Source organism: Xyrauchen texanus, chromosome 12, assembly GCF_025860055.1.
Source record: "Xyrauchen texanus isolate HMW12.3.18 chromosome 12, RBS_HiC_50CHRs, whole genome shotgun sequence".
Lineage (NCBI taxonomy): Eukaryota > Metazoa > Chordata > Actinopteri > Cypriniformes > Catostomidae > Xyrauchen > Xyrauchen texanus.
Window position 1 is genome coordinate 14,851,976 of NC_068287.1, and position 15,851 is coordinate 14,867,826.

At 38.4% G+C, this 15,851-nt stretch overlaps 1 protein-coding gene across 3 annotated transcripts in view; it reads right to left on the bottom strand.

The window, feature by feature from the left end:
• LOC127652484 (dedicator of cytokinesis protein 7-like) overlaps positions 1-15,851 on the bottom strand; it is a 122,153-nt gene that overhangs the window by 102,372 nt on the left and 3,930 nt on the right. For all 3 annotated transcript variants that reach the window (XM_052138630.1, XM_052138629.1, XM_052138628.1), the window contains exons 2-4: positions 4,908-4,995; positions 260-435; positions 13-81 (exon numbers count right to left, since the gene is read on the bottom strand). In XM_052138630.1, the coding sequence (XP_051994590.1) occupies positions 13-81; positions 260-435; positions 4,908-4,995 (333 nt within the window). The remainder of the gene's footprint in view (positions 1-12; positions 82-259; positions 436-4,907; positions 4,996-15,851) is intronic.

Below are 15,851 nucleotides of genomic sequence, written 5' to 3' on the forward strand. Positions count from 1 at the left end.
CAGAATACTCACTTCCTTTGAATGATGAGCCAGTCGTCGGTGTAGACCCCCAGGGCATCCCTCACTCTGGGGTCCAGCGAACTACAATAGTGCAATAGTGAAAACAGAACAGATAACATCAAACCCCCAGATTCTTTCAATACACTTACAGGCACAGCACGGCTTTTCCAAGATGATCAAATTACATGACTACCAATGAGGGCGCAAGGAAGGGCATGGTTCATAACATTGTATGTGTGTGCAAGTTTAAATGACTCACTCCTCCTCTGGCACAGCTGGCTCTATAGTAGCACACTCTCTCTCCTGCAGCACCAACTCCAGGTCATCATCGGGGAACTCCAGCAGCTGTCTGAGGGGTCCGAGCTCTGCTCCTGTTGGATGACTGCTAACATATTCCTCATAGTCCACTGGCTCAACCACCTCTGTCAGAGGAACCTAGAAGGGTGTACAGGTCACCACAGGATCAGAACCAGACCTGTCTCTCAGAAAACTCCAGTAAAATGCCAGAAAAACACGTGTAACTTGATGTATGTGAGAAATTACATATTATAAATGTAATTACATTATATAATTTAGTCAAGTTTTTGCACCGAAGACAGAAATATTTTCCTAAAAAATTATTTTCCATCCTCTCTCTCACTCAGAATTAAACTGTCAGTTTTTGCAGTAATGTGTGCTTTCATCCATCTGATGTCAGAACGAGTCATATTTGCAGCTTAAGTTTTAATAAATGGTCCTCCATTTTCACTGAGTAAATTGAGTTGTGAAAGTTAGTGTTTTTCACAGAACAAAGAACTTATAGCTTAAAAGATAAAAAATTATATATATATTTTCTGACCTGACCCCTTTAAAGTCACCATGAAGTGACCTTGATGAACACAGTTTTCTTTGACCAATCACAATACTCCAAATCATCTGTGAATGTGAGAACACAGCCATGTGCACTGATCAGATGTAGGAGGGTGCATTCTCATTCAAGAAAGTAGGCATGTACTGGAATTTGGCCACAGAAATGTTTCTATATTTACCATTTTAGGTTTTTGGCCAAAAGAGAAAAAAAGGCCGAAAATATTGGCTGAAAATGTTGGCAGAAACAATAAATGTCAAATCTGGTAACAGAAACACTGGCTTGATTAAATTTAATCTAAGCAGCCAGATCTTGTGTAGTTATAGAAAAACTGGTATTAGTGCATCCTTAATAACAACATTAAGAATTTAATTATTCCAAACAAAGTCTCATTTAATGTAATCATTTTACATTTCAGTTTTCGGCCCAGTGTGTCCAGAATTTTCAGTTTCGGACAAGAATATTAATTTCAGTGCATCACTACTAGAAAACATTTGTTTGGAAAAATTCACGCTGTGAGGAGTCATATGCTCTATCTTCTGAAAACTAATTTTGATGATGTTTAGAAGTACACTGGTACATAAGTAGATGAAATTTAACAGACATGGACAAAAACAGCTGCAGTGTATTTTTGCTACTTGCCGTTAGTAGCATTTAGTATAGCTAATACTTTTTCAAAGGGTAGCTTGAATGTAGCTTAACTACTTAAAATTAAGAGAGGCTTGGAAAGTAAGATTCAGTTTCACAGTAACTTGCAACACTTCATATATGAAAAGGGTACAGAGAAAGCTTCAAAACAACCTTGCTCACAGTGTGTCAGTGTGCATATTAGGGGAAGAGAAAGGGAAGTGATTGTGGTTTGTGGTCATTTCCACTTCCTCTTTACACTCATATCTATACTATAACCACTTACACTGGAGGCTGAAATTTGGAAACCACTAGTGAAAATGCTTTGTTTAGCTTTTTCATTTAATAAAAAAAAAAAAGTCATATCAGATTGTATGTAGGGCTGTCAATTTAAAGCGTTAATTTAGTGTGATTAATTCTATAAAATATAACAGGTTTTAAAAATGTTATGCAATTAATCATGCTCCCCTACATATGGTTACATGCCTTGATGCTTTTGTGCACCTCAAGCGAGTCCAGTCGAGTGACTCCCCTCAAGCGAGGCATATTAGGGGAGGCATATTGGGATTATTCACTGATAGTGACTCGCCTCAAGCGAGTCCAGTCAGTGACTCGCCTCAAGCGAGGCATATTAGGGGAGGCATATTGGGATTATTCACTGATAGTGACTCCCCTCAAGCGAGTCCAGTCAGTGACTCCCCTCAAGCGAGGCATATTAGGGGAGGCATATTGGGATTATTCACTGACAGTGACTCGCCTCAAGCGAGTCCAGTCAGTGACTCGCCTCAAGCGAGTCCAGTCAGTGACTCGCCTCCAGCGAGGCATATTAGGGGAGGCATATTGGGATTATTCACTGATAGTGACTCCCCTCAAGCGAGTCCAGTCAGTGACTCACCTCAAGAGAGTCCAGTCAGTGACTCCCCTCAAGCGAGGCATATTAGGGGAGGCATATTGGGATTATTCACTGATAGTGACTCCCCTCAAGCGAGTCCAGTCAGTGACTCACATCAAGCGAGTCCAGTCAGTGACTCACATCAAGCGAGTCCAGTCAGTGACTCCCCTCAAGAGAGTCCAGTCAGTGACTCCCCTCAAGAGAGTCCAGTCAGTGACTCACCTCAAGAGAGTCCAGTCAGTGACTCACCTCAAGAGAGTCCAGTCAGTGACTCCCCTCAAGCGAGGCATATTAGGGGAGGCATATTGGGATTATTCACTGACAGTGACTCCCCTCAAGCGAGTCCAGTCAGTGACTCACCTCAAGCGAGGCATATTAGGGGAGGCATATTGGGATTATTCACTGACAGTGACTCGCCTCAAGCGAGTCCAGTCAGTGACTCGCCTCAAGCGAGACAAGTCGAGTCCTGATGAGTTTCAAGTCAAGCCACAGTACTAAAATAAAGAGGTTAATATTTGAAATAATATTTATTTTTGCTCTGAAAAGATGAACTTATATACATATCTTTACATATTTTTTTTTATATTAATTGAATAACAGTAATGTGTTATACATTAATAAATTGCGTTTATGAACATGCACTGTATTTTTATTGTGACACTGAAAAATACTGGGAATACTTCTAGATACCTTATCCGAATTGTTTATATTTTGAGAATTAACCGGTTAAATGTATAACATCGTGTACTCTGTGTAAAAATGCAGTCAGATTTTCACATTGATTAACAAAAATGGCAGATGGGCTGAATGAAAATGCTAATTCACTCTGACAGTAGGTGGCGCTTATGCAGCAGAAATATAGCAGTTACCCGGTTAACACCTGTACACAAAGCAGCCCTGCACTTAAAAACAATACTTTATTAGGCATTATACGGAGGTAAGATGAAGAAAACGCCACCAAACCTTTTCTGAAGACAGTCAGTTCCATTCAGGGATACATTTATATAGTCATAAAATTATTGCATTCAAGGGCTTTAAAGTTTTCAGAAGTCATAATCACTATGAGAGCACTTGGATTTATCATGAGTCATTCTGTATATTTTATACTGGTCAAGTTTTAAATAAAGTGCTGTGACTGCAAATCTGCCCTTTATGTTTTTATATTGGCAACAATCGGTTATGGTATTGAGAAGGTTTAGAAAAGGCACACACACATTTAGAGGCAATGTCGGGTTATTTCAAACTTGTCAGTAAATTAAAATGATTCACGATTAATCACGTTTTGTAGTGTGACATCCCTCAAACATTTGAACAGTTATTTGACATATTAATCTTTCTGGATAATGAAAAGATTTACTTACCTTTCCTTGTGGTTATTTAAAATGTCTGATGAAATTTGAGGTTGTGGTGATAGTATCGGATATTTTTGCATTGCATATTTTCATACTTTATTCACATGGTCCAATTTGAAATCTTTATATCCAAAAGGAGACTATTTTGGGAACTGGACAATCATCTGTCTTTTTGGGGTGTTGGGAGCACAGCGTTAAATGCGTAGATGCAGATGAGTGATGCTGGCGAGCTTACATTTTAGCAGATAAATTAATTGATGTCGCAATATTTTTTCATTACCGTTTATTTCTAGTTATTGAAAATAATATTAATAACAAACATTCAAGTCATTGTCGAGTCATGCAGTTCAAGTCAAGTCTCGAGTCCCTGGTTCCCAAGTCAAGTCATTTTCTTCATTTAGTCAAGCAAGTCACAAGTCCTTACATTTGCGACTCGATTCAAGTCATGTAACTGGAGTCCCCCACCTCTGCTATTTTTATCTGTTTGTTTACTCACAATCTGTCATTGTGAAAAACATGAGAAAAAATCATGCCAACGCGAAAACATCACACGAGACTGCGTGAACTCTGCCCTCTCATGAATGTGCATACGGCTGCTGACCGGAAACTATGATTTCTAGTTAACAAGTACTTAAATACTGATATTTTTCACAGTAAAAGCAATCGTTTCACTTCAGAAGACATTCATTTATCCAGTGGATTTGTATGGATGACGTTTGGGATTATTTTTTGGAGATTTAAAGGACGTAAGAAAGAAAGTCATACACATCTGGGATGGCATGAGGGTGAGTAAATGATGACAGAATCTTTGGATGAACTTTAAAGGTTTTGATCAGAATCATCTCAGACTTTTGAACACTACTAGTGCACCCAGTCAATAATCTAATTTTATTGCGAATCCAACTGGAGAAAACCTTTTATAAATATTTAATTGTAAATATTTATAAATTATTCAAATGTTAATATATTAAACCTAGTCCTGCTGAATTCTAGGAGAGCAAGACTAAGCAATACATAATTTACAATATAAGATTTAAATCAGTATATTCATCCAGGTTTGTTTTCAAAGCAAACATTCTGTAAACCGTTAAATTACACCCTCATCCTCCTTCCCAGAGACCTGTCAGGATTCCCGCAGAATTCTGCGAGGACTAACAGAAATTTACATGAATAAACTAACCACACTAACCATCTGATGAACTCCAGCCCGTCTTTTAGAGAGCTGTGGAGAGCCATATTCCCGGGAAACCTGCTTCCTGACCTCAGACGCTACTGTCCTGTGAGAAACAAAAACAAAAGGAGAGAGAAACAGAGAGAATTATATTTACTTCAGAGCTGAACAATAAGGATTTTTTCTGCAGGCCTGGTTGTGCCTATAGTTCAGACAAACATACAGAAATGATTGTATTACCCTATACTTAATTCTAATAATCATATCAGGAGATCACACGCAAACTACAAAGAGGATCTCAAAGATGATCAACCACTTCTGGATAGATTACTTCTGAATTGTAATCTGGTACTAAATACAAATTACATGACTAAAAATTTAATCAGTAATGTAATCCATTGTATTACATTTTTACAGTAATCTAATCTGATTGCTTCTGGATTACTTCTGACCTAATTCTTGTTTACATTTATGCATTTGGCAGACGCTTTTATCCAAAGCGACTTACAGTGCACTTATTACAGGGACAATCCCCCTGGAGCAACCTGGAGTTAAGTGCCTTGCTCAAGGACACAATAGGGGTTAGAACCTGTGACCTTCTGATTAACAGCCCTGTGCATTAGCCACTATGCCACCACCACTCCTTAGTACTGTTTATTTGCGGTCATATGGATTCAAATGTGAAGTTAAAAATAAAAGTATTAATATTATACTTTTTTATAAATTTCATGAATTTAATGAATCTGAATTAAAAAACTACAAACAAATAAAATCATCACACTTTTATTGAAAGTAACGCACCAAAATTGGACCGAAAATATATTATAACAATATTTTAATATAAAATTATTGTGCAAAACAGCAGTAATTGAGCTAAAACCAAACTCGACTGTAAACAACAAACCTCAAGTGAAGAACAAAGTTTTGCAGGGCTAAACATATTTTAATGTAATTGCTGTACACATAGCAAATTGGACTGCTTTCCATTTAAGTAAAAGTGTCCGGTTTCTCTTCAAGAACAAAAGTTGCTCAGCTTTCTGGCAAACTCAAGATCATGAGATGCTTGAATAGCCTCTCTCTCTCTTTGCGCTGGTGCTTGGGCAGATGAATATCTGCATGCAGTCCGTGCAAGCAATGGAAAGCGATCTTTGTTCATGCACCAGAAGTCAAGAAGATTGTTGCGTTTGCGTGATATGAGCGTGAAGCTATCGAATGTGTTCCGCAACTGCTTTCGTGTCCTTGAATAACGTATAACATGTGAGGAAGGGCACCCGGTGGACTTTCTCTGGTAACCTACGCAGATTGCGTAGTATGCGTATAGGGAGCGGCGGTACTGCTTTGAAGTATTTCTACACCGCTGACGTCGGCCTTTGCTGGGTAGCGCCGTGATTATGGTTAGATCGATTGAGAGTGAAACCTGAGCACTGAGGGGCAGGGAGGCATATATTTTCTGCCTTTTTTCTCTTTCGGCCAAAACAAAAAATGCCATTTTCGGGCCGAAAATTTCCGGTGGCTGAAATTCCGGTGCATCCCTAGAAATATATGAAAATATGTGAATTTATTTTACCCCCAAGTGCCTATTTCTGAGTGAAATAAAATAAAAAAATTATAAAAAAGGCACTTAAAATGTTCTTACTCTTTAAATTTTTGTATTTTGTGATGTTGGTCAAATCTGTTACCATACATTGGTAGCATTTGTAATCCAAAAATTGCCAAAGTTGTCGGAAAAACCTCTTTGAAAAGTCTTTGAAGCCAAAACCTAAACCGCAGTAATGCAATAGGTTCTGCATTTATGTGTTGGTTAATGCTTCATCTTCAGTTTAATTAGCATCAAATTAGCTAGTATCAAGTCTGTGTGTTCAATTCCACTCCCGAATTTAAGACTTAGCAAATGTATGTTAGTTGTGGGCTGCTATTTTTTATATGAAATAATTAGAGGGGTTAGAGTGTTAATAATTAGAGGTAGGGCTGCACAATTAATGGAAAAATAATCAAGACTAGAATTACAGCTACCGCAATTATATAATCATGAAAAGTGTAAATTACAGCATTCCATTTAGGTCTACTCCCATTGAGCCAAAATTGTCTATTTACAACATATTTTTGGGGGCATTGTGTGCATGAATGCAAAGGTAAATCGCATTAAAATTACCCTTAAGGCCTATCAGTAATGCTAATTCTCAATTATACTGTGTAGGGCTGGGTATCAAGTTTGATACATTTTAGGCACCGACCGAATTGTCTTGTCGTTCGGTACCAGATTTCAATACCTAAGGGGTTAATCTCATCAACGTCAGTGATAAGCATGTAGCATGCTACATACGATATAAAATAATACAAAAACATGTTCCCTCCTTCCTCACGTGAAGGAGGGAACAAAACAAATGTATTCACACACATGATATATTTTCCTGGATACCGAGAGGAGGTGCACGCTGGTGTCAGGAGCACAACCTCTCCCTCAACGTCAGTAAGACCAAGGAGCTTGTGATGGACTTCAGGAGGAAAGACGGAGAACACAGCCCCATCACCATTAACGGAGCACCGGTGGAGAGAGTCAGCAGCTTCAAGTTCCTCGGTGTTCACATCACTGAGGAACTCACATGGTCCGTCCACACTGAGGCCGTTGTGAAGAAGGCTCACCAGCGCCTCTTCTTCCTGAGATGGCTGAGGAAGTTTGGAATGAACCACCACATCCTCACACGGTTCTACACCAGCACTGTAGAGAGCATCCTGACTGGCTGCATCACCGCCTGGTACGGCAATAGCACCACCCACAATCGCAAAGCCCTGCAAAGGGTGGTGCGAACTGCCAGAAACATCATTGGAGGTGAGCTTCCCTCCCTCCAGGACATATATACTAGGCGGTGTGTGAAAAAAGCTCGGAGGATCATCAGAGACTCCAGTCACCCGAGTCATGGGCTGCTCTCACTGCTTCTATCAGGCAGGCGGTATCGCAGCATCAGGACCCGCACCAGCCGACTACATGACAGCTTCTTCCCCCAAGCAGTCAGACTGTTGAACACTTGATCTCTCACGATCAATAATCAGCACTGCACTTTATTAATCTATAATCTCACACTGGACTGTTATAAATTATATTCTCCACAATACAACTACTGAATATATATTTCTTATATACTTTTAATTTTTATTGTATGTGTATTCTACATTGTGTGTATCGTTTACTGTACATTGTACATTATTATTTTGTTGTGCAAGTATGTGTACATTTGATATGTAAATTGTATTGTGTAAATATTTTGTTTATTGTAATTGGTATATGTCTCGTCACTGTCATGACTGCTATGTTGCTCGGAACTGCATACGAGACTTTCACCCACTGTTGCACTTGTGTACATGGTCGTGTGACAATAAAGTGATTTGGAGGATAATGAAATACCCGACGGGTAGAGAATGCACGGATGATGCTTCTTTGCCAGAGAGATGTTCACAACTGTTGTAAAGCCATCTTTCAAAAAGTTGAACAACACATTTTAAATGCACTTATTTTTTCCAGTTTCATTTGAACTTTTAATGAAAATAAAAAAAATTGAGTTCTAAGTTTGAAATCAAGGTGTCTTGCTTTATTGTGTAAGCTTAACCCTAACCATGTTTACCGAAAATTATCCCATTGTACCACCTAGCATACAACCAGCAGTAATACTGGTGTTTGTCATTTTCCTGCAGAGTTTTTTTTTTTTTTTTTTGGACCAAAGTATCAGAAAAAGTATCGTTTAGGAACCGGTATCGATGTCAAGGTATCGAAAATATTTTAACGATAACCAGCCCTAATAATGTGTACAATTTATTCAAAATGTGAATATGTTTTTCATGCAGTTCAAATATTAAAGCTTTCAGGAAAACAGTTCTCAAGTTGTTTTGACGCATAGCCTACATAAAGAATATGGCATGCAACTTCCCACACAAACAAATTATTTTAATGTAAATATTTTTTGTATTACAATATCAAAAGGAAATAATAAGCAATTATGATTTCACCCTAGTCGTGCAGCCCTTATTAGAGGGATACAATTTACTGCCCATGCTTAAATAACATGCAATCATGTAACCATATTAGTTACTTTTTGTACTAGGAGTACATTATTTTTGTAATCTGATTATATAATACATATTATCTGTAACTAACCAACATTTCAACATATCAACAACACAGTCAGAGATACGGGTTTGTATCTGAGTGGCACAGTGGTAGACAGCAGCTGCTTAGATGAGGACGATCAACTCAGAATGTTTGAAGTGATGCTGAGCCGCTGGCAGAAAGCAGCCAGGATGCCACAGCTTGAACTAAAAGCAAATGAGAGTCTTTAGTGCTCAACAAAGTCCAATAACCCAGTAACCTCTCATCCACTCAGACACAGCCAGCAGCTGCTCCCTAACAAACTCCAACTGTTTCGCTCTCACACAAAACATGCATACACACGCGCACACACACCCTCTCACACACACACGTAAATGCTCCTGATTCCTTCAAAGCACACACTCCCCATTATTAGTGGCGTTTGCTTTGCTAAGGCAAGCATCACAATAATGATTGCTCATATTTTGGGTTAAGGATTTTAACAAACTCCTAACAAACCATTTAACTTCAGTGTGTAACTCATCCCACACTGTTTGTGCAACAGACATGAATGATACTTAACCCTATGAAGCCATTTGTATCAAACAAGTTATACAAAATTTGATGGCTCGTTTCACTCTCTGTTCAAGATGATGAGCCAAACAACCTATGATATGGAAGTTTAACATGTTTATGGCACCATCTAGTGGTTATTTGTGAAAAAAGTGGTTTCAAAGTTTATATCGATCTATTTAAAATGGTGGTGTACTTGTGCAAAAAGTGACTCATATGTTGGTATAAATGACAACTTATTTTAATAAAGTAAAAGTGACAGTAATTATTATATTGTTACTGATATTTTAAAACAATGATTTGCTGAATATAAGCAATTAAAAAAAAAATATTTTGAATATTATTGAAAACCCCCCTTTGAAATCCATGTCCAAATCCAAATATCATACAACAGGATTTTGAGGATCTCTCAATCCCCATTACATTCAATTCATGCTCACCACAAAAAAAAATAAATAAATAAATAACATAGCTTTTGAAAATACATTTTACAAGATTTATTGAATTGCTAACTATTATTTCTGTGTATTTTCATATATGCAGCCTGCTCGGTCATTATAAAGATCTCATTATTTTACATTACAAGCTATTATGATGTCCTCATACCATAAGTTCCTGAAACCCAGCAAAAAATGTTTTACAATTTCCCTTTTTTAAATGTCAATACACTGTTTGTTGCATAAAATACATAATAAAAATTGTTTATTAAAAAAAAAATATTTTATTCATATTGTATTTGATGTGCTGAATTGAACTATGACACATTTCAGTCCATATTTATAGACCAAAGAGAGGAAGCTGTCATGGCCTAACTCTGAAACGTTTAGTATCTCGGAAAAGCCCAGGGAGTCCTCTGATAATACCCCAAGATTTACCAATGTAGCATGTATGGGCTCAGAAAAACTTCATAAAAAAATTTCCTACACAAAAATTAATTGCTGGGCCTCAGGAGGATAATGACCTTTAAAGCCTAATGTATCAGATGTGATGCTTTTAGAAAAAACTTGCCAACTAGGCTACATATTAAGGCCCTTACACATTGGATGCGACAAGTGCAAGTGTCCAGTTCATTTTCAATGAGAGGCATGCGGAGAGCGGCAAATCGCAGGTTTTGCTAGCGGCACACAAGCGGTGCTTAAATCATGCCACTTTCACAGCTCTTCGTGGCAGGCACCGTGCGAGATACATTATTTTATGGTGTGTTCGACTTGAACTGCATCTTGATTTACCGATCGGCAAGATTTGCTGGTTGCAGTCTGAGGAGGTCAAAAGAGAGCAGCCAAGCCAGACACATTGCTCTTCCCGTCGCCTGCTGGCCCCAAACAAGTCATGAAAGATAATGCAATGTTTGCAGATGAAATGGAATGCAGATAGACAGATGATTGAATTTTACACAAAATAAAAATATTAATCCATTTCAATTGGAATGCACAATTCCCAAAGCACTCCAAGTCCTTGTGGTGGCATAGTGACTCAATCCGGGTGGTGGAGGATGAATCTCAGTTGTCTCCACATCTGAGAGTGTCAATCCGCGCATCTTATCATGAGCGCTTTACCACAGAGACATAGCGTGTGTGGAGGCGTCACGCCATTCACCGCAGCATCCACACACAACTCACCAAGCACCCCACTGAGAGCAAGAACCACATTATATCGGCCATGAGGAGGTTACCCCATGTGACTCTATCCTCCCTAGCAACTGGGCCAATTTGATTGCTTAAGAGACCTGGCTGGAGTCATTCAGCACACCCTGTGATTCGAAACTCGTAAACTTCAGGGGTGGTAGCCAGCATCATTACTCTAACTTAACTCTAACTCTTTCAGAATAAACCTTCATGTTAACAGCATACTACCATACTGTTATTTCTGCCATAGACTGATATCGCAGTAGTAAGAGTAGAATATGAAGTATGCAATTGTGAAAGCAGCCCAAGAAACGTGTACCCCTTGTCACGTTTTAGTCTGGCCAATCGTGATTGAGCGGTGTCATCATCAAAGCTTGTGCAGCTTTTCTGGAACAACTGCAGCGGCTGAGCCAGCCGGCTGCTCTCAAATCACTCTAGTGGTACTTTGATGGTATACGTCACGGTGAATTGGCGATGGCACCGTCTCAAGTCAGACAAAAATTCTAACCAACATTCACTGCTTCAAGTCCAGTGCCCATCGGTCTGCGAAGAGCTGCATGAAGTCGAAGACACCTTTTATCTTTCTCCGAGCGGCTGTGGCAGCTGCGTCTAGCTTAGCCAATGAGTGAATGCTTTATTCACGGTCATACACTTTTTTTACTGAGCTCATAGCAGACTGCTGAAAACATGGAAGAGTTATTTTATGCCTCAATCTCAGAGATTTAAAAAAGCCAGCACTTGGGAGATTGTGAGTGTGCAAGATGGTTTGCCAGGAACAATAAAAGCACAAAATTAAATGCAACAGAAATGGGTCATGAAGTCTATGCTAGTTAAACTTTACACAAAGTATTTTACTAAATTCTAATGAAATTTTAAATAACAAACAATACATGATGAGCAAAATAATGCATCAGATTCTCTTGTAAGCAGATCACAGACATACACAAATCAACAATAAACACAAATTCCATCATTCATTTATCTCATGTTTCATGTTCTCAACTGATTATGACTTAACTAAACAAATAATAATTTGATATAACTACTTTATGAACTATTTACAACTATTTAAATTATACAACTCAAGTAAAATAGGTGTGAATATATCTCACATACATGGAAGTCTGCCGCTTCTGTTAGGTGTGTGTGTAGATTGTAACTATGGCGACGGCCGCCCTTGAAACCACGATGCAATCCCCGCCTTGACTACACAAAACGAAAGCGGCAGCCGTGCTGTTTTTGCCGCTTTTGCCATCCCGTGCATAAAGGCCTTAAAGGCCATCCGAGTCAGGGTTCAAGGGGCTCCCTCTTGACTTTTTCATTTGCTTGCTTGGTCACTTCTGTTTTTCTTCTCGTGCACTGGTTCGCTAAGCTTAACAGCCAATCAGAATGATCCAACTCACCGACGAGCTCCATCACTGATTCAACATGCTCAATTGGCCGAGAAAAAGCAGACAGGGACCGACTTCAGGAGACGGTGCGGAACACACTGCAAAAACTAGCCCAAAAGACGCTCACGGATGGCCCGACACTGGCCGACTGTCAGCTTGGTGTGTCAGAGCCTTTAGTCTCAGCCTCAGACAGCACGCCCACAGTCCATTCTCCAACTGTCTGAGGCACATAGAACACTAAACTGGAAAAAGATTTCTTGTTCAAAACTGATTTGGCTGTTTCGATCGAACTACACAAGTAGTAGCACACCTGACTTTTTATCACTCTGCCTGGAAGCAGAGCTTTGTTCACAAGGTTCCGTGTTGATAGAATGAGCACTTTTCAGGTAAAAAAAAATATTATATATATATATATATATATATATATATATATATATATATATATATATATATATATATATATATATATATATATATATATATATAAAATAAAATACAAAAATAAAAATCACAGAATTTGCCCAAGTTTAACAGGTTACTGACATCAAATCTTTTAAAGATATTAGATTTGTTTGACACACGTAGCAGAAAGTAAAGCAGATATCCACAAGCAATGCTTAATTTTCTGCTTTGTTTACTTAGTTATGTCTGTTAAATACTCTATAATGAATAGAATTTCTACACTATATCTACACAGTTTCTGCTATTCTACCATGTGATTTCTGTGCAATTCCTCACGGAGACACACAAGCCATTATATAATTATAATTTTTTTTTTTCACATGTCAGCCTTTTATTATAGTATGATACATCTCTGATAACCCCACCCCCAAACACCCCATAATGACAAAACGGCTGTATTTAAATCACTTAATATGTCAGTTAGAGGGCTTTTCCTGTCTAAATGGGCCAACAGGATTCATGTCCTTGGCCAACTGAAGCTTCTATAGTGCCCAGACCTTTGCTCTAGTCATAGGTCTTGCTACATGAGACTAGCTACTAACATCCTGGAAACCACCCACAGCATCCTAAGATTAAACAAGCATGGAACTCATCCCGCCCCATTTATGCTACAGACATGAACCATTCCTCATATTGTGCAGCTTAATGCCCTTTCCAACTGCCCGTACTAAAGCCCGTTTTGGGTACTTTTCCCCGGAACTAGTACTTTTTGTCGCTTTCGCACCTAAGGAACTGTAGTTCCTTGGCCCCGTTTGAGGGAGATTTTTAGCTCCTACTCTGTAGTAGGTACTTTGGGGGCATATAGTGACTGTGGGAGGTGCTGCAGCCTGTGATTGGTCAAAAACCTATGACACACAAAGCATTGAAAAGGAGAGCCGTCCACAGCCACCATTTGTAAATAAGTAGCATGCTACTCAGAGGACTGGACTAATTTTACAATTCCATAATGAGAAATAAAATAAAACAAAAACAAATTACCAAAGAGGATCAGCCGTTTCACGTGTGTGTGTGTAACTTCATCGGGAGACACGTTTTGAGTTTTCATAGCATCTGTACTGTTTGTACTGAGAAAATAAAATGATTTCTGGATTATTTACTACATCAAATTTTTCCTGGGATGACGGATATAAATAATCATATGTTTATTGAGAGTAGGTAAATAAATTATTCATGAAACTAAACCATCATGAAATTTAGTTTACATGAGGTAAGTATTGCATGCCTGTTACTGTGTGGGAACTTGCATCAAGTCGTCTTTAAGTCAATGAGTATTTCAGTACAGTAATTTATGTTGAGTCATAAAAGCCTTTATTGTAAAAGATTGTGCTAATAAAAAGGTTTATAGTGCTTTCAACATGTTGTCCACTAAATTCAGAGCATGTTAGTGTGACCACCTCCCCTCTCCTCTCACTGCGGCATCACTCGCACGACAATCACGCCCAGTTTAAACCGCAACATAAAGACACAGACTGCATCCGAAAACAGATCCCAGCGTCCTCCATCTGTGTTGTTGCTTATTGGTGTTGCTGTTGAATCGCATGTTCCAACCATGTCAGAAGAAAAATGGTTGATAATAAATGACATCACTACAAAGGTACTTCTGTGAGTCGGAATGCAAAAGTGGAAAAAAAACTCCTCGGGTGTTCCATTCCTCGTAAGAGTTCTAATCTAGAAAGATACTAAGGGAGAAGTAGCCTACTGTGACTGTAGGTGGGAAAGGGCCTTCATTGAAGATAGGCTTATGCGTGATATTACCACTCAAATTATCACTCAGATAGCACTGAAAGGATTAGTCAACATTATCGACAACAAAAAATTGTCGACCAAAATTTTTGTTGTGGAATAGTCGTCTGATTTAATTTAAAACAACATGAGATCTTTTGAAACGCTAATGATGACGCGGGAGAGCAGCACTTCAGCTCGCGCTTGATTGAGGAGAGGAAGAAAGAACAGCTCACAGTCCAGATGCACTTCAAACTTTCCAAACAGATTAAGGTGATTTAGATCGCAGATTATTATAATAGAAAAATGCAAAATAAGTAAATACAGAAGCAGTGTCGTCATGAAATAAAGCAGAGCCGTACCTGGTGTTCCACTTGAGCAAAACTTGCCTGTCACAACGTCTAAAAAGGAAACACTGCTGCCGTTATATACTGTATTTAATGCATCCTTTATTCAAGTTCAAATAATAAGGAAGTGGGCTGTATAAATAAGCACAAACTCTGAAACTGGCATTTGTCTGTGCGGTCAGAGCCGCTTCTATGAGTCGCGTGAAAAACAGCGCGAGAGAGTTTCAAACTGCTCCCAGCTGATACACGGTCTCGTGCAGAGACGCTCATCACTGGCACACGCTTGCTGCAGCTAGATTTAGTTTCTAGTGATTGCTCACGACATAGTGAATTATAATATGAGTGTCATGGTGTGTATCTTATGGTGAAGAAAATCAGCGATACAAAGCTCTATAATAAGAAAGACTCTGATTTTTGTGAGTTAAAGATGGATCGAAATCAAGTGAAAAAAAAAGGTGAGGGGGTGTAGTCTTAGCCCATTCTACAATGCAAAAAAATATATATATAAAAAGTATTTTTTTGCTTTGTTTTCTAATATAAATATCTAAAACTCCTTATGTACATTTACTTTAGCAGCTATACTGCAGAAGAAAAAATTATTATCGGAGAATTTTGAATATAATATTTAATTAATTTTAATATTTAAATATTTTTAAAATATCAAAGAAATCCTTAAAACATGATTAATTTAACTGAGAAGCAACATACAAGATATTTGGACTTGCTTTAAGAGCAAATATCTTGTATAATAGGAGTATATT